This window comes from Capra hircus, chromosome 10 (genome assembly GCF_001704415.2).
Source record: "Capra hircus breed San Clemente chromosome 10, ASM170441v1, whole genome shotgun sequence".
In the NCBI taxonomy this organism is placed as follows: domain Eukaryota; kingdom Metazoa; phylum Chordata; class Mammalia; order Artiodactyla; family Bovidae; genus Capra; species Capra hircus.
In genome coordinates this window covers 31,111,363-31,130,063 of record NC_030817.1, presented here as the reverse complement: position 1 = coordinate 31,130,063, position 18,701 = coordinate 31,111,363, and the positions used below count along the sequence as shown (strand labels likewise).

Below are 18,701 nucleotides of genomic sequence, written 5' to 3'. Positions count from 1 at the left end.
CTTGGCAGCAGCAGAGAGAGCACGAGGCTTGGGAGCCAGAGATGCAGCTCTGGCCCTGCTCAGATTCCAGTTCATAAAGTGACGGTCACTCCATAAAGAACATCAGTGTTCCATCCATTCTAAAGTACTTAAGGGAGGGTGCTGATTATTACACAAATACATAAAATCGATAGGGAATTAATACCAATAATAAGAACCACAAACATTTATATAGTCACTACTGTATGTCAAGAACTACAAGTATTAGCTTATTTAATCCTCAAACCACCATATGAAATTGGCACTTAGAGTTGTACAGAGAGGGTGAGATTTTTTAAAAAGAGAGAGAAAGTGAGATCAGGAATAAATGTTTTCTCTTGCAAACATTGTTTTATTATTGTTTTTACAATTTTAAAACAAGGCTATAGAGTTGACCATCCCATTTAACTAAGAAAATCAACTAAATTAGGTCCCATTTTATTTATATTTTTTCCTTGAAAGACAGAGACCTTCATAGAAAAAGAAGTTCTAGGCTCTTGTAATCAACTGATATACAAACCCTGCCTTTTATGAACTAAAAATTATGTTTTAAAGATTCATAATAATGTGATTATACAGTGCAGCATGTCAACTTAAATCCAATATCCAAAAGACATCTTCACATGAACCATCACAGTGCAAGCACAGTTAATTAAGTTAATTATGTGTTAAGTGATACAGTTAAAGGTTGATCTTGATGCCCCCCCATCTGGCAGGATGGAGGAGCTTTTTTGTTTTTAACAGATTAACAAAAATTCCTTTCAGGAACCAATGATCTTGAGAGTTATTAGAATGGGTAGATAACTGCTGAGCACAGAGAAGATTACTGCGCTTGGAAAAAAAAAGGAAAAGTAACACAGATGGCCTTAACAGGCCACTGGTAATCATCCCTACTCAATATATGTTTACTTTCAAGACAGGTACATTACCTCTCTTTAAAGAAAATATTTTTAAACTGCTCTACACTATTCATAGAAATGAAACCAATTCTTACTTCTGAGACTTCTGATATGCAAACATACAAATTATAAACAGGAACTGCTTGACCTTTAAAATGTTATACAACTTCCAGGAAACAATACTAGGTATTTATCCTTTCTCATATTTATGGTAAAAAAGAAAACAGGAGTACATCTCTTAAGGCCATGGATTCAATTTTTTAAAAAATAAACACTCAAATTCAATGCTGATAATGTAAACCTGCTGGGTTGCAATTTACCTTGTATTATCTACAATAAAAGGTTTGCTAAACAAATTAATAGTGTGATCCATAGTAGTATCTCCAAAATTTCTATATATGATGATGCTTAGGGGCTACAGTCTGGCTAGAATAGAAGTCAGCTGACAGTATTTTGAAGCTCCAGTTGTACAGGTAGCACCTTGCTTTTACTTTGATGATGTGTTCATTTGTAAATAACAAAAGTAGTAGATTTTTCAAAATATGTATGTACATTTTATATCAAGTTGAGAAAGTGTTGTTTGTTTGTTTATTTAGATGGCTGATGGCGATTATCAGAGAGAGAATTCACACCTTTCTCCACCCCAACCCCAAGGATCTCCTATAATCAGTCAAGGAATGTTATCTAAAGTAACAGCTGGTTCTAAAACCTTTAGTAATGACTAAAGTATACACAGATGTGTACCATGTACATAGGAACCATGAACAGACAAATGATACATCACTATCTGGATGCTGTAGAATCATATAGACCCACTGCTTAGCCCTTCCCATAGAGGTTGAGACTAGCTATCATAAGCCATTGGAAGAGCTGAGATGGGTATCCAGCTTGGTGTCTCCAAGTCCACACTGTCTCCAACTTCACCAGGCCCAGTTGGAAAGAGCATGGCTCAGTAACCCTTTAAGAATCACAAATTCCGTTACAGCACATTTCTGAAACTAACAAAACAGAGTTTATGGAATGCAGACTTCTTAATTTAGACTCTTCATAATAGACTGTGCTGTAATTATTGCATTAATTTTATATTCTGGGTACGTACATAGGTATCACTATTCAACTACATGGGCTTTCCTGGTGGCTCAGCTGGTAAAGAATCTGCCCGCAAAGCAGGAGACCAGGGTTTGATCCCTGGGTTGAGAAGATCTGCTAGAGAAGGAAATGGCTACCCACTCCAGTATTCTTGCCTGGAGTATTCCATGGACAGAGGAGCCTGGAGGGCTCTGGTCCATAAGGTCTCAAAGAGTGGGACACAACTGAGCAACTAATACTTTCACTTTCATTCAGCTACATACTTTCTGTGTGTATGTGTATCCAAACACACACACATAGTAAATGCTTAATAAATATTTGTTGAATAAATCGATGATTAAATGAGATTTTATTAAACCATGAAACTACTGCTGCTGTATAAACAGTGATCTACATGAGAGTATCTGGAACTACTGATTTTTTAAGAGTAGGAAGTTATTTAATTCCTCCATCCATAAAAGGTCTCCAGAAAATCCCAGAATTTGTGCCCCAAATGGTATTTGTAAGTGCACTTTTCCTGAGCAGAGATTCCAAAGTTTTTATCAGATTCTCCAACAGGGATCTGTGATTCTGAAAAGATATTAAATTAATAATCTAATGTATACTGTCTATTATACCTCCTCTGTTATATAAATGACCAGCCCAACTTTGCTTACACACCTCCAGGGATAGGAAATTCACCACCATATGAGGCAATCGAGGCTATTTTCATTTTTCACACTTAACTTCTGGTTGACCACAGCTCCATCTTCCAGAGTCATATAGAACACACCCAGTCCCTATGCCACTTGACAGCTCTTTATGTATTTTTAGACAGCTATCGTAACCCACCCTATCTTCTCTTGTGCAGACTGCAAATCCTCAGTTCTTTCAACCAGAGTCCAGGTGTCTGCCACCATCTCTGCTCCGGAGCTCTCAGTACATTCAGGACTCTGCCCAGCCCCAGGTATGGTCAACTCTCAGCTCCTGGCTCTGGGTAAACCTTGAGTTAACAAGACTAACAGTTCTTCACCTGGGGGGAAGCTGGCTTGCACCACTAACTGAGAGTTAACTTATGGTTAAATAAAGCTCCTCTATTTTTTATTTATATGTTGCAATTTCACCATGACCCTCCTATTCATATAGTTAAAGAATCCTACTACAAGATTTTATAATTATCCCTGTCAAATTTCCACTTTTTAAGTGTTTATTTTAGCTGAGGGTCCTCTGCATTCTCAAGTTCTATCATTGCAAGTTTTAGCTACCATCCCCCTTACCCAGCTTCTCTCTCTTGCTCTAGTACAGATAGGTTTTCATCTAGCTTAATGTCTTACAAGAATGCTACTTTCACTACAGAGTCTTTTTATATCTTTCCTACATATATAATGTCCAGAGTTTTTGGCTGTACTTTGCAAGAGGGATAAGGAAAAACTGTCTACTCTATCTTTCCAGAAGTGTTCATCTATTTATGGAAGACTTTTAAACCTATAGAGCTGTAAGATTAGCCTGCAAGTACCTTCACTTGGCCACAGGGCTGATTAATTTAACATCAGGGGCTGAGGTAAGGGTGAGGTGCAGGGGCTGGCTTTCACTGTGATAGGCTCTCTGTGAGAGAAGCAACCTTCCAGGCCCCCAGGCATACCTGGGGTAGCTCCCTGCATTCACTACCCTTCCGCTGAGCCGGAGATTCAGAATAGACCTGGCTTCCTACCCTCCACTCAGCTAGCCCCTGGGAGCACGTCTCAGCCCTGCTCGAGGCACAGTTCACTCTTTCGGACGTGAAGAATGGGGTGGGCCGCCACTCCAAGTGCTCTCTCTGTAGCCGAAATGTTTTCCAATGTGGATGCCAGAACCTGCTTCTGGCCAGCACCGTTCTTCCTCGCTCTCCTGCCATTCCCCACTGAGACTTGGCTGAGGTTCAGCTACGTGCAGCGGTATTTTCTATTGAAACACCTAGGGCTGAGGTGACAGGATTTTTTCTCAGTCTTTATTCTCCTAGACTGCTCTCCTGCATCTGACAGCACTGATCAGGCTCCCTGTTAGTATTTCCTTACAGCTGTATGCCTGTGCGCTGAGTCACTCAGTCGTGTCCAACTCTTCGCGACCCTATGGGCTGTAGCCTGCCAGGCTCCTCCGTCCATGGGATTCTCCAGGCAAGAATACTGGAGTGGGTTGCCATTTCCTCCTCCAGGGGATCTTCCTGACCCAGGGATCAAATCGGCATCTCTATGCCTCCTGCATTGGCAGATGGGTTCTTTAACTAGCGCCACCTGGGAAGCCCCTCAGATGTACAGTAATTTGCAATTTGCATGTACTTCCTCAGGTTACCTCATTTTATCTTCACAACCACAAGGTAGCCAGGACAATGGTATCAAGTCCACTTTATATAAAGTGAGACATAAAGCAGGTTTGCCCACACTGACACGACAGTAGAGGCCAGAGCCAAGGCAAATGGTTCTTCTCAGTCAAGGCTTGTTCTGAACCATCCATCTCGGCTTCTTTGATACCATGATAATGAGGGTAATTACCACCTGATTGCCAAGCACTCTACAAGACCTAGGAGCACACACACAGAATCTGAGGCTGAGGCAGCCTTAATGCCACTCAGCTAGTATGAGACAAGGAGCACAGGTTCTCTTCCTAGCCCTTTGTTCTTTAGTCGCTCAGGCATGTTCGCCTCTTTGCAACCCCATGGACTGTAGCCCACCAGGCTTCTCTGTCCCATGGGACTGTCCAGGTGAGGACCCTGGAGTGGGTTGCCATTTCCTTCTCCAGGGAATCTTCTTGACTAGGAATCAAACCCAGGTCTCCTGCATTGCAGAGGGGATCTTTACCAGCTGAACGACCAGGGAAGCCCTCATACTACACAATCTCTTTCAAAAAACAAAATTATTCTATGGCTTCTCTTCCCGTTTTCTAAACCTGTATCTACAATCCTGTTATCATCTCCAAAATCCATTCCTTAATATACATTGCCAAGTGCAGACTTCCATTCAAATGGCTTTTCTTCATTTTGAGCCCCATATGGCAAAAATGAATGTATTATCCTCATCTCTCTGACCAGTTCCCCCTCCCACCCCTCTTTAGCACCGTCATTCTCCCAGCCATAGGCACAGAACCTTAGAGTTGATTCATTCCTCCCTTCATCCTCCTTGTCCTGTCAGTCACAAAGTCCTGTTAAATATTCTGATGAAGTGCTCAACTTTCCTCCTCTTTCTTTCCAGGTACCTTCCTCTTTATTCTCATGGTTATTTATTCGAGGCTCCGAAACTGATGTTGTTGGTCAACCTTCTTTCAGCAAAAGTGCAGGTTTTAGATCACCCCCACTGAGTTCATCATCTATGCATAACATTTAATCTTCCTAACATAGCTTTCTACAGTCATTCCTCAGTATTCACTGGGAATTGGTTCCAGGACCCTGTGCAGATATCAATATCCATGGATGCTCAAGTCTCTTATATAATATGGTATAGTACAGTCGGCCCTTCTGAAACCAAAGGATGCAGAAGGCTGAATGTGTTACTTCACCCAAATATAAACCTTCAAATGCCCCAGAATCCATATAAAAGGAGTCCGAAGTCCTGAATAAGATCTCCCCTCCAGAATCTGTCTCCTCGCACCCAAACAGACAGGTTAAGATACCCTAGTCATTGCTCACCTCTATGTCACCACCCATGTCTCTCTCCTCACCTAAAGCTGCCTTTCTGCCACTTCTGCTTATTTCTATTCTATCCATCCTTCAGGCATATGGTACACTCTACCTCTTTCAAGACACCAGGTCCCCTGTAACTCATAAAATTATGAAATTCCTGCAGCGCTTATAGCTTGTAGCATCCATCCAAGGACCAGACTTGACTCTCGCTTGAGTTGTTTACCTTTGTTTCGTGTGGATTAGTCACATTTCCCATCTAGATAGTAAGCTGGGAGGAATAGAGAGGACATAGCTCATGTTCCTCCATTCCCCACAGCTCCTAGCAAAATGCTGAGCCAGTAAGTCAGGAGGAGGGGAGAGTCAATGTATCAGTGTTTCTTAAAGTTTTGACACGCATTTGGCAGGCTTGTTTCCCCGAGGTGAAGTCTGTGAATCACTTCGTGTTATTTTGAAAGCAGGAAGTCTACAAACCACATTTTAAGAAGCACTGATTTTTCGGGATTCATTGAACAATCCATGCCAAAAGGGAGATAGGACATTGCTGTTTACTCTTAGGCATGACAACTAGATCAGCAACCATTTGAATACACATTTTCTGTTGCCCAAGACTTGTTTATAAAAAAATGAAGACTTGCTATGCATAAAACAAAATTCTAGCTACTTTTAAGAATGTGAGATATTCAACAAATTCCCCATATTCAGGAAGCGAGAATTTGTTCTATAGCTGGTTTTATCTCATGTAGTAGATAAGTTAAAAATTTCACTTGGGGATTGGACATGGAAGTTAGAATGCAGAACTGTTCCAGCTAAAAATGTAAATCATTAGGCAGCTTAGCAAACATGGTTTTACAGTGAATAATCTGGCATAAATGTACAGTAGGGAGACAGAGGACTAAGGACAGAATCATATGATGCTTTTTACGATAAGACATTAGTTAATGAATTCCCCAAACATTTTAGAATATATTAAATATTTATGGAATTCGAGTCTGTAGTAAAAAATGAAAAGTATAGTTCGGTAAAAAAGAATAAAACATGCTTGCAGATAGCATGTTTTGCATTTAAGGTAATAACTCTTAATTATATAAAACTGTGTAGTTTTCAAGAAGTAAGTATGTTACATTATGGAGCTTGTCTCAACAACGGAGAATTAAAGAAGAATTTTTTTATAGAATTCTTTTTTAAATTGGAGGATAATTGCTTTACAATGCTGTGTTAGTTTCTACTGTATGACAACATGAATCAGCCATGAGTATACATGTTTCCCCTCCCTCTTGAGTTTACCTTCCACCCCTTCATCCCATTCCTCTAGGTCATCACAGAACACCAAGCTGAGCTTCCTGTGTTACAGAGCAGCTTTTCACCAGCTATCTTATTTATACATGGTAGAGAAGGCAATGGCACCCTACTCCAGTACTCTTGCCTGGAAAATCCTACGGATGGAGGAGCCTGGTTGGCTGCAGTCCATGGGGTCGCTAAGAGTCGGACATGACTGGGCGACTTCCCTTTCCCTTTTCACTTTCATGCATTGGAGAAGGAAATGGCAACCCACTCCAGTACTCTTGCCTGGAGAATCCCAGGGACGAGGGAGCCTGGTGGGCTGCCGTCTATGGGGTCACACAGAGTTGGACACGACTGCAGTGACGTAGCAGCAGCAGTGCATGTATGGCAATACCACTCTCTCAATTTGTCACACCCTCTCCTTCCCCTACTGCGTCCACAAGTCGGTTCTCTATGTCTGTGTCTCCATTCCTGCCTTACAAATAGGTTTATCAGTACCATTTTTCTAGATTCCCTATAAAGGCCACACAGAGTGGCCTTCCATGGAGAGTACATTTTTTAGGAAGTCAATTTGAAGTTAGCTGTGGTTTTTGTAATAAGCACTGTTTCTGATTTCATTTGTATGCTATTCACTCTTAAGCAATATGCCTTCTTTAACAATCACAGGTAAGGTCAGGGGTATTGCTTTCTCTTATGAAGGAATAAAGATCTTGGTGTAACACTTTCCATTCTAAGTCTCCTCCAGTAAACAGCAATCTCATTTGTTCTTAAATATCAGTAACTGAGAGGTAATCCATCTCTTTTTCTGAGCAATTCTAATTATCAGAACTTTCTCCTTCATTAAGTTGAAATGTGTTTCTCTGATTTACCTGCTAGTCCCAATTCTGCTAGGTCGTATCACCTCAGTCAAGTCTTTATTTGCTTCATAAGATTTCTTCTAGTATTTGAATTTAACACTCATATCTCCTTTCATTCTTTTATTCGGGCTAAAAATTCTTAATTTTTTCAATCATTTCTCAAACAGCAGTTTTTTTCCCCAGAAGCCACACCAATTTAGTCACCTTTCTCTTGCCATAATACAGTTTCTATAAACCATGGCACCCGTCACTCAGTATAACACTACATATTTGGCCTGCCTAGAATAGAATCCAGAACTGCTACCTCATATAATGTGTACCCAAGACTTTCTATTAATATTACCTAAAATTACATAAGACATTTTAGTAATTTCACCATACCACTAGCTCATATTTAGTTAATTACAGTCCTCAAAGTTCCCATCCTTCACAATGAACTATTTTAAGTTGCATCTCATACACTCGGAACAAATTAAACAGAATTTGCAGAACCCATAGTCAGAAATTTATATTTATGATTTTACAGGCTACTCTTCTTCCCTTGTCTCTATAATTCTGTAACTTTGAAGCCCAAGACACTATGTTCTTTCCTAAACACAACAGCACTGGTTCACTGTACTCTACAATCTCTGCCATGGTTCTTTGCAATCTCAGTAATCACGTAGGTGATCATTCCACTCCCAGCCTGCCATTCTTCTGGACCTCAGATTTCTGATGACCTTGTCCTCTACTCCATTCCAGTCTTCCAATCTCCTCAATAACTGTACCCCCTCCTTAATCTCCATATCAAATAACACACTGCTCATATCATCTTTTCTCTGTGCTTCATCGTCTTCTGTCCTCATTCCTCCTCCCCAGATTCCAAGATCAATCAGTAATCTCATTGGCTTGAATGCATCTGCTAACTTCACTTCCACCTTATTTAATTCTCCCTCTACATCACTGGCTCAGATGGTAAAGAATCTGCCTGCAATGCGGGAGACCAGGGTTCAACCTCTGGGTTGGGAAGATCCACTGGAGAAGGGAATGGCAACCCACTCCAGTATTCTTGCCTGGAAAAGTCCATGGACAGAGAAGCTTAGCAAGCTCCAGTCCATGGAGTGGCAAAGAGTTGGACACAACTGACTGAGCGTGCGTGCGCATACACACACACACAGGACTTACCATACCTTGACATATATTTTTTGTTCTCTGTTTCCCTTCCCTCTTCTCTCCTTTCCTTTTACACACACACACACACACACACACACACACACACACACACACACACAAAGATATATAATTTACTGGAAATAGACTTTCATTTTTCCCTTTCTGTACCATATACTTAGTGCTTAGAATGATGCCTGGAATATAGCGGAAGTTCAATCAATAATAGTGTGATAATGAATGAATTAAACAGTGCTCCCTTGCTGAATTTGATAAAAATGGTTGCTGCTGAAGAGGAACAAAGGCTGGTTGAAAGACTGAATGTGAAGAAGACTTCCTTTTCTCTGTATACCCTTTTCTACCTTTTAAATTTTATTTTTTTAAAACCTTTTTATTTTGTATTGGAGTAGAGACAATTAACAAACTATGTTGTGATAGTTTCAAGTGAACAGCAAAGGGATTCAGCCAACATATACATGTATCCATTCTCCCCCCAACGCCCCTCCTATCCAGGCTTCCACATGACATTGAGCAGAGTTCCATGTTCTATACAGTACTTGCTGGTTATCCATTTTAAATACAGCAGTATGTACATGTCCATCCCAAACTCCCTAACTATTCCTTTCCCCATCCTTCCCCACTCCCTCAGCAACCATAAGTCCATTCTCTGTGAGTCTCTGTCTTGTAAGTTCATTCATATCACTTCTTTTTAGATTTCACATGTAAGGGATGCCATACACTATTTCTCCTTTTCTGTCTTACTTCACTCAGTTAAAATATAATATCACATGCATACGCTTCCTATTCCAAAAAGGAATTTTTAAAATTAGAGTAGAAAATTATTTTAGTAAAAAGAATCCACTTTTGGGTTAACATGAAAATCAAGATTTTTAAATAGCAGTGATATTCTCTACCATATCAACAATCTTTTGAAACTTTGTGCCACTTGCAAATTTAAACAGCATGCTTTCTTTCTTTTCAATTAATTTTTACTGGAGTATAGTTGTTTTACAATGGTGTGTTAGTTTCTACTGTACAGCAAAGTGAATCAGCTATACGTATACACATATCCCTCTTTTTTGGATTTCCTTTCCATTTAGGTCATTACAGAGCACTGAATAGAGTTCTCTGAGCTATACAGTAGGTTCTCATTAGTTATCTCTTTTATATATAGCATCAATAGTGTACATATGTCAATCCTAACCTCTCAGTTCATCCCACTCCCCTCCTTTTCCCTCTTGGTGTCCATGTTTGTCCTCTACCTCTGTGTCTCTATTTCTGTTTTGCAGGTAAGACCATCTATACCATTTTTCTAGATTCCATATATATGCATTAATATATGACATTTGTTTTTTCTCTTTCTGACTTACTTCACTCTGTAAGACAGTCTCTACATCCAGGTATCTACAAATGATCCAATTTTAATCATTTAATCATTTTTTGTGGCTGAGTAATACTGACTGACAGACTGTGGTCCACTGGAGAAGGGAATGGCAAACCACTTCAGTATTCTTGCCTTGAGAACCCCATGAACAGTATGAAAAGGCAAAATGATAGGATATTGAAAGAGGAACTCCCCAGGTCAGTAGGTGCCCAGTATGCTACTGGAGATCAGTGGAGAAATAACTCCAGAAAGAATGAAGGGATGGAGCCAAAGCAAAAACAATACCCAGTTGTGGATGTGACTGGTGATAGAAGCAAGGTTTGATGCTGTAAAGACGACAGAGGATGAGATGGCTGGATGGCATCACCGACTCGATGGACATGAGTTGGATGAACTCCGGGAGTTGGTGATGGACAGGGAGGCCTGGCATGCTGCAGTTCATGGGGTTGCAGAGTTGGACACAACTGAGTGACTGAACTGAACTGAATATTCCATTGTACATATATGCCATATCTTCTTTATCCATTCCTCAGTTGATAGACATTTAGGTTGCTTCCATGTCCTGGCTATTGTAAATAATGCTGCAATAAACGTTGGGATGCATGTGTCTTTTTTAATTAGTTTTCTCTGGGTATATGCCTAGTAGTGTGATTGCTAGGTCATATGGTAAGTTCTATTTTTAATTTTTTAAGGAACCACCACACTGTTCTCCTTAGTGGCTGTATCAGTTTACATTCCTATTAACAGTGCAAAAGTGTTCTCCTTTCTCTACTCCCTCTTTAGCATTTACTGTTTGTGGATTGTTTAATGGCCATTTCGATGGGGGTGAGATGATACCACATTGTGGTTTTGATTTGTATCTCTCTAATAATTAGTGATGTTGAGCACCTTATCATGTGTTTGCTGGTCATCTGTATGTCTTCTTTGGAGAAATGTCTATTGAGGTCTTCTGCCCATTTTTTTAATTGGGTTGTTTGTTTTTTGATAAACAGTGTGCTTTTTAAGTAAGCTGCTGCTGCTACTAAGTCGCTTCAGTGGTGTCTGACTCTGTGTGACCCCTTGTGACAGCAGCCCAAGAGGCTCCCCCATCCCTGGGATTCTCCAGGCAAGAACACAGGAGTGGGTTGTCATTTCCTTCTCCAATGCAGGAAAGTGAAAAGTGAAAGTGGAGTCACTCAGTCATGTCTGACTCTTCGAGACCCCATGCACTGCAGCCTTCCAGGCTCCTCCATCCATGGGATTTGCCAGGCAAGAGTACTGGAGTGGGGTGCCATTGCCTTCTTCTCTAAAGTAAGCTGGGTACTTCTAAAGTTCCTGGGCATAGTACATGCTGTGCATATGTTGGTGATTCAGAATATGAAAAATAGGAATAATGTTTTATAGGCATCATTTTTTTAGTGAATCAATGGAAATTGCTGGCAATTGGCACGTTTATTATTTTCTAAGGGTTTATAAAAATATTTGGCATACTAATGCATTCTTAGATCTACAAGCACTCAGCAACAAATATATTGGCTTAGTAAGTTTTTAATATCTATCATTTTCTCATTTTTTAAAATCATTCCCCTCTTCAGCTTTTCTATAATTAGTCTTATTCTCAAGAGACACTAGAATGACATTAAAACTGCTCACTGCACTCATTCTATACCACATGCAAAGTAGTCAGCTCGGAAGAGCCAAGCTTATCAGAGTAGTGGTACAGGATTTTACTTGCTATTCACTTATCCTGGGCTTCTGGTCTTTCTGTATGTTTTCTATTGTCCAACTTAAGAATTACAACCCACTTTAATGGGTTTCCCCTGTGACTCAGCTGGTAAAGAATACGCCCGTAATGTGGGAGACCTGGGTTCGATCCCTGGGTTGGGAAGATTCCCTGGAGAAGAGAAAGGCTACCCACTCCAGTATTCTGGTCTAGACAATTTCATGGAATGTATAGTCCATGGGGTCACAAAGAGTCAGACACGGCTGAGTGACTTTCACTCACTCACACCCAGTTTAATTATTTATTTTTAAATGATCACCACAATAACTTATAGTGAACTTCCATTATCTCATACAGACACAAGATTAAAGGATCAACTCTCTTAACAACTTTTGTATATAACATACAGCACTGTTAATTATACCTGTCATGTTGAACATTATATCCTGAGTACTTAGTTTTCTCATCTGGAAGTGTGTACTTTTGAGTGCCTTCGTCCAGTTCTCCCTCCACCCACCAAGCCTCTGACAACTGCAAATCTGATCTCTTTTTCTATGGGTTTGTTTATTTTCAAAGTATAACTGACCTACAACACTATGTTGGTTCCTGTTACATAACATAGTTGTTCAATATTTGTATACAGTTCAAAATGATCACTATCCATTTTAAATAACATAGGTTAAATATGAATTGAGAAACTCTTCCCTCTCCTTTTTTCATTACTCTCACAAGAACATCTTCCCCAAGCAGTGAGCCTCTCCAGTTCATGTTCTTCTCGTTGTTCTTTTTGCCCCAAATATTACTTAAACAAATAAAAATCGGTTGTCTTACATCTTTCGACTATGTTCTTTCACAGAGAGCATTCCTATGTGATATATTAGTCTCTTGAAATAGGTCTTTCATTTTCACTGCTGTCTATATTTTATAGCGCCTTTTCCAAATCTTCCTTAGTCACCACTGAAATAATTTCCTTTAACTTTAAAATAAAAGCACAACTAACTAATACAAGGATCTGAGTACTATTCAGCCAGCTATTTCCATAAAGATAGGATTAGCTAGATAGGTAGGTTGATGGATTTTATTTTCCCCCAGCTGTGCACTTTCGGCAACCTATGCTTGTATTTATTTATTCAGTGTTGACCTCAGAAAAGTAACTCACGCCTGTGTGCCAATGTGGTTAGATTGTTATAATACCCTTCTAAACAAGCTTCCAGCAGTGACTTGGGAATAAGGAAGATGAAAAAAACAAAACAAAACATTTAACTAAATACTAATGTGAAACAGAAAGATGCACACATTCTAGGAAACCACAACTTGTGTTCCATACAGATCCTTACACAAAGGAGGCATTCAGGAAATGTTTACTAAATTGAGTTGAATCACAATGGTCTCTCATTTTATAGATAATAAACACTTCCCATAATCCAGGCTATGCAAGATAGACAGTATAGTGAACAAAATAATCTACTCTTTTCCAAATCCTCAAAGTCAGAAGTAGATGAACAGCCTAAAAAAAGAGATGCGAGCAGGAAGGTTTATGCTGTATTTGTGGACAATGATAAGGATGGGGTTTCTGGAACAGTGAGTTCATGAAGAGGAAGTTATGCTGAAAGCTTTGATAAAGTTTATTTATCAATGTATTTTTAGCATATGTGTTTCTACATTTTAATTTAACCAATTTGAATTCCCAATATGAAAGATATGCACAGTAGTTACTGCCAGAAATGTCATTGATTATATTCAGAGTCTATGCCCAGAGAAATAAATTGCATTAGAAACTCTTATTTTCTTAAAGGTTCTGTAAAATACTGCAAAAGTAAGTGTAGTGTTTCTTCCCATTTCAACAGAATTGCAGTTTTCTTAAAAGATGAAAGAAAACGGAAGATTAAAATCTATACCTTCTGAAGAGGATTGCTGGAAATGACTCCAAATAAAAAATACTTACACATCTATCAAACATATTCACAAGAAAAGCGTCAATCTAGCCTCTATGTGGATTTTAAAATATGATTGGTAATATATGTGGTACAATTTATGATATTAAACAGAATAAACACAGCATATATAAACATTTCTGAAAGGTATTTAAATCATGATAGATTAAGAATAGTTTTTCCAATGGAGTATCATATTCAGCATTTGAAAATTATGAGTACTGTGGTCCAAGTAAATTAGGAAAATTTCTCTTTCTCTGTCCCTCTTCCTCCCTTCTTTCTCTCTCCCTGTCACCCCTAACTCAGCAATCATCTAGAAATTTAAGGTAAATTATCTATAGGTCAATATCACTAAAGCAAATCATCACACTGGGCTGATTTCTCCAGGCCATTCTCAATTCTCTTATTCATTTTGCCTTCCATGCATGAATCAGTCAATGAGTTAATTTCTAAAGTGGCCAGTGAATTAACATCTTACCATTGCATTTTGTTCAAATGTTCTATTTTAAATTCTTCCTTTAAACAAAGGGCCATTCTTCTATCCTTGTGTTTTTGTATGCTCCTTTTGAATAGTTTTCAGGAATAAAATAACTGATCATGAAAAAACAAAACAGTTGCTCTTAACACCCTTTGTATAATGTTACTAGATGATGGCACTGATTCATGATTAACAACCTAACATGTTGTAGCCTACACATGGTGCATTAAATGTTCCCTTGGCAACAGACATATCATATGCCCATTATCAATTTTAGACATTAAAAATTGTAGCCTTAGAATAAAGTGTTACTTTTTGTTGAGAACATTTTCATCCCACTAAAGAGACAGAAGCAATGAGAATACCTGGAAATACAGTACTGATGGAGTTTTATCGTGCAATGCTAATGATATTTAAACATATATTCACTCCAGGACATCACAGAGAAATATTTTTAGAAATGTTTCTTCAAAAACTTTAATTACCATCAATGTATAAAAATGAATCACAGAATTTCTGTTCAGATGGCATGATTAGTGGTGTTTTTCAGGGGAAAAAAAAGTTTTAAAACATCAATATCTGCCTTACATTTTAGAATTCCATTTGAAAAAGAAACATAATTTGTGTACAGTGTATCACACTCAACCTCTAAGTTACTTCTTAGTTTGATTTGAGTCCCAAAGAGCATCATTCTTTTAAAAAAGTAAAATTATGAGCTTAATAGGCTTCCTCTGGATTTTGTCCCTGATTAAGTTGAGGATACACCTGCTAACTTTACTTATTGCAATAGAACTGTTAAAATAACAGATAAGGAAGCTGGCCCAGATTTTATTTAATTTTTTTTCAAGATCTAGTAATTTATTTAGATATGATTTCTGGCATCTAGGCCTCTTATAACAGCCCATACTGAATACTGAATGCAAACTGAAAACACTAAATAATCAATAAATATATGACAAATTCCTTCAAGCAGCAATAAATAAACTTTAAATTTTCTGTATAAATTGCAAACTTATGCTTTGTCCCCCTCCCTTCATTCTTTTCCCACCCAAACTCAGCATTATGTTTAATTTTACTAATATATTTGTTGCCTAGGATAGGAAATCCCTAATATATTTAACAAATTATTTCTATAATAATAGTAATAATGTTAAAAATTGCAAATGCCTACTTTGTCACAATTGTTAAAAGCATTTTATATAGATCAACTATTTTAGTGGATAGTATGTTATTGAGAGGAAGCTAAGCTTCCCCTCCTTAGTTCACCTGACCCTGATCACACCAATGAGAGGTGGGCAATGTTTATAAATGATTTATTTTGATGACGGTGGATAAAGGTTCTGTACTAGGAGCTACTCTCAACGAAGAATGCTGATGGTAAATCAACCAAAAAAGTACCTTCCTTTTTCTATTAGGTTTGCCATCTTCTTTTGCAATTATAAAGTTTTGTTTTCATTTAGATTAAGTTGAGATCTTAGTTGGAAATCCTCCCTTCCCCCATATAATAACTAATACTGGACAAACGGGGTTTTCTGCTTTTGAGTCTGTCTTTTTTCTTGTTTGTATATGGTCTTTTTCTTTTCCCTTCAGAATGTTTTATTCAAAACATTCCCTAAATCTCCTTTCCTCAGCTCAAATCTTTTATACTAGGGCATAATCAAGACTACCTAAAGCACTCCATGTGACCCTTAAGAGAGGCAGTGGCTTAAGAAAAGGGTTCCCCTAAATCAGCTGCCAAGAACGAGAATGCCAGTCCCGCCCCCATTCCGTTCCCCCAGGATTCCCTAGCACCCGGCCTTCAAGAGCTACATCTCCAAAACTACACAACTCTCATTCCACCCGGCAAAGCTTTCTCGGAGAACTACACAACACAGCACCCTCCCCTCCCCGCTCCTTGGAAACACGGAGTTCCCCGAGCCGGCAGTCCCACCCCAAAGCTCGTTTCAGGCATCCTTTAGGCAGGATGCTTCAAGATCTCAGGTATCCGCTGGGATCCAGTTCAGAAGGTGAAGTCAGGTGGAGGGAGGACAAACCCAGGGCAATTTCCTAACGCCCTCGCTGGTTCAGACTGCTGGCAAACTGTGCCTCCTAGCTACACCCACCGCGACTCAACAATCTCTAGCACCGCAGCCAGCGGCCGCTCTAAATTAGGGTTCCAAGTTCCAAAGCTCCCTTCGAGGTGGGAGCATTGGGGAGCTGAAAATGAAGGATTCTGGGCGGGGGACCGGCACAGCTCCCAACCTTCTGGCTTCGCAGTCCCTCCGGAATTAAACATACCTCGGCGTTTCAGTTTAGTGTGCGGTGAGCTAGAGGAGGGGAAGGGAAATGGGAGGAAGTAGGGTGTGGCGACTCTCGGAGGTTAAGGAAAGGGAGAGTTAAAGTCACATCTCTGCCCTAGATCGAGCCGGGTCTAGGGGCAGTGGGCCTGCCGGTCGCTTTGTCGTCAGCTTCCCCTGTCGCGGGAGCGAGCCCTGCAAGCAAACACGCCCCCCGACCAAATCGTCCCAACTGGCCAAGCGGGCCCTACAGCCCCCAGTCCCAAGGAAGAAACTTGTACACAGGCGCGCCAGCAGCTAGGATGCTGCGGTTTGTCTCTGAGGACAACTTTGAAAGCCAGAAAAATAACCATAACGAAATAAAAGGATCAATAGTATTTGTTTTCTTCTGAGCCTTTGGAAACTAAAATAAAATTTCTGTTCCTACCAGTCATTTAATATTTACAGGCGCCTGTGGCGAAGGGAGTGGGGGCGGGGACGGATTAAGGTTGGTCCTGAAGATAGAGAACGCAAAGTAGGTGCATAGGTGAGTTGAAGAGAAGGGGGCCGGCTAGGGGACCCGAGTCCCAGACGCCATTTGCGGGGCAGCGGCGCCGCCCGCCTTACCTGTGGATGCAGTTTCCATGGCAACGGGCGGCGGCCGGGCGGGGCCCGAGCCCAGTTCCCGCGGCGCAGCTTCGGCGACCCCGGCGCCCGGCCCGGGTCCCGGCTCCCCCGCCAGCGTCTCGGGCTTGGCTCCTTTCGGCGTCACCGCTTCGTCCTCCCCCTCCCCCCGGTCCCCGAACCACTGGGACCCGGGGCCGGCCAGCGGCAGCAGCTCGTCTCGGGGATCCGGCGGCGCGGCCATGGCTGGCAGTTCCCCGGGCGCGGCAACAGCGGCTTGGCGGGGCCGAGGTGCAGTGACTGGGTGGGCGGGCGGGCGCTCGCTGCTGCTGCCCCCGCCGGGACTCGGGGCTTGGGGAGGCTGCGGTGTGAGCGCCGCCGCCGCCGCCGCCGCCGCCGCTGCAACTCCGGCCGAGCTGCTGCCTACCGCTCTCGGCGCTTCAGCTCCTCCTCCTCCTCCCCCTCTTCCTCCCGGCCCCGCGGCGGCCTCTGCCCGCGCTCCTCCTCCTCCTCCTGGCGCCGCCGCCGCGGCCGCCTCTCTACTCCCAAGCCTGTTATTACGCAGGTGAAAAAGGCCTGCTCGGTCCGAGTCTTCCTTTGCACACGTCAGCCCCCGGCCTGCTAATGGCAGGCCTCGATTTAGGAGCTGTGCCAAATCCACTTGAATCTTCCTCTCAGGTGGGGAGGAACCAGAGGATGAGCAGGTAGAAGCAGCCCCTAGCTGAAACGTGACTGATTAGGCAAGCTGCCCACCCAACTCATAAAGTTAAACCTGGACTGGTGTCCTGGGACCCGAGTCAAAGAACGGAAACTGGAGCCATCAAGGCCACAGTTCTGAGGGTGACCAGTATCATCTGTGGATGGGGACTGGTCTTGGCGGGGAGGGGTGGAAGTGGGGGTTGACAGATGGGAGATGAGGGAATCTGCAACCCTGGGGTTAAATGTTGCATCCTTAAACTATTTCCAAAACAACCAAGAATAGTGGAGTACAGGAAAGAGCTATCATGATAGCCTCCGAAAAAAAGCTTACCAGACTTCATTACTACCAGCACTGAGGGCGAATAAGACAGCAGTGGGCAGGACAAAAACAACTTATGTTTCTTTGCAGAAACCTTGAGCCAAAGCCATACATATTATAAGCTGTCTGTGCAGCCTGCTTTGTTTGGGAAGTTGGACATTCCAGGAAGCTTGCGGCTGCTTCCCTCGCCCCCATTTTCCTTTACAGGTCTCTGATAAGATGGAAGATACCTGACAGATAAACAGAAACTCAGAGAAAGGAAGTGACTTGGCTTATAATGTATTATTCCTATGTTTAGATATATCTTTTCAAACAAGACTTGTGCTTTATTGGCTCCTAAACTGTCTGTGAAATGATGTGGTTGGAAAAAATAATAACGCAC

At 41.2% G+C, this 18,701-nt stretch overlaps 1 protein-coding gene across 1 annotated transcript in view; it reads right to left on the bottom strand.

Annotated features, from left to right (window-relative positions):
• The window catches only part of RTN1 (reticulon 1), a 252,724-nt gene extending 234,969 nt beyond the window's left edge, over window positions 1-17,755 (bottom strand). Inside the window, exon 1 of the mRNA XM_018054088.1 lies at window positions 17,305-17,755. Coding sequence (XP_017909577.1) covers window positions 17,305-17,545 — 241 coding nt within the window. The 5' untranslated portion in view covers window positions 17,546-17,755. The remainder of the gene's footprint in view (window positions 1-17,304) is intronic.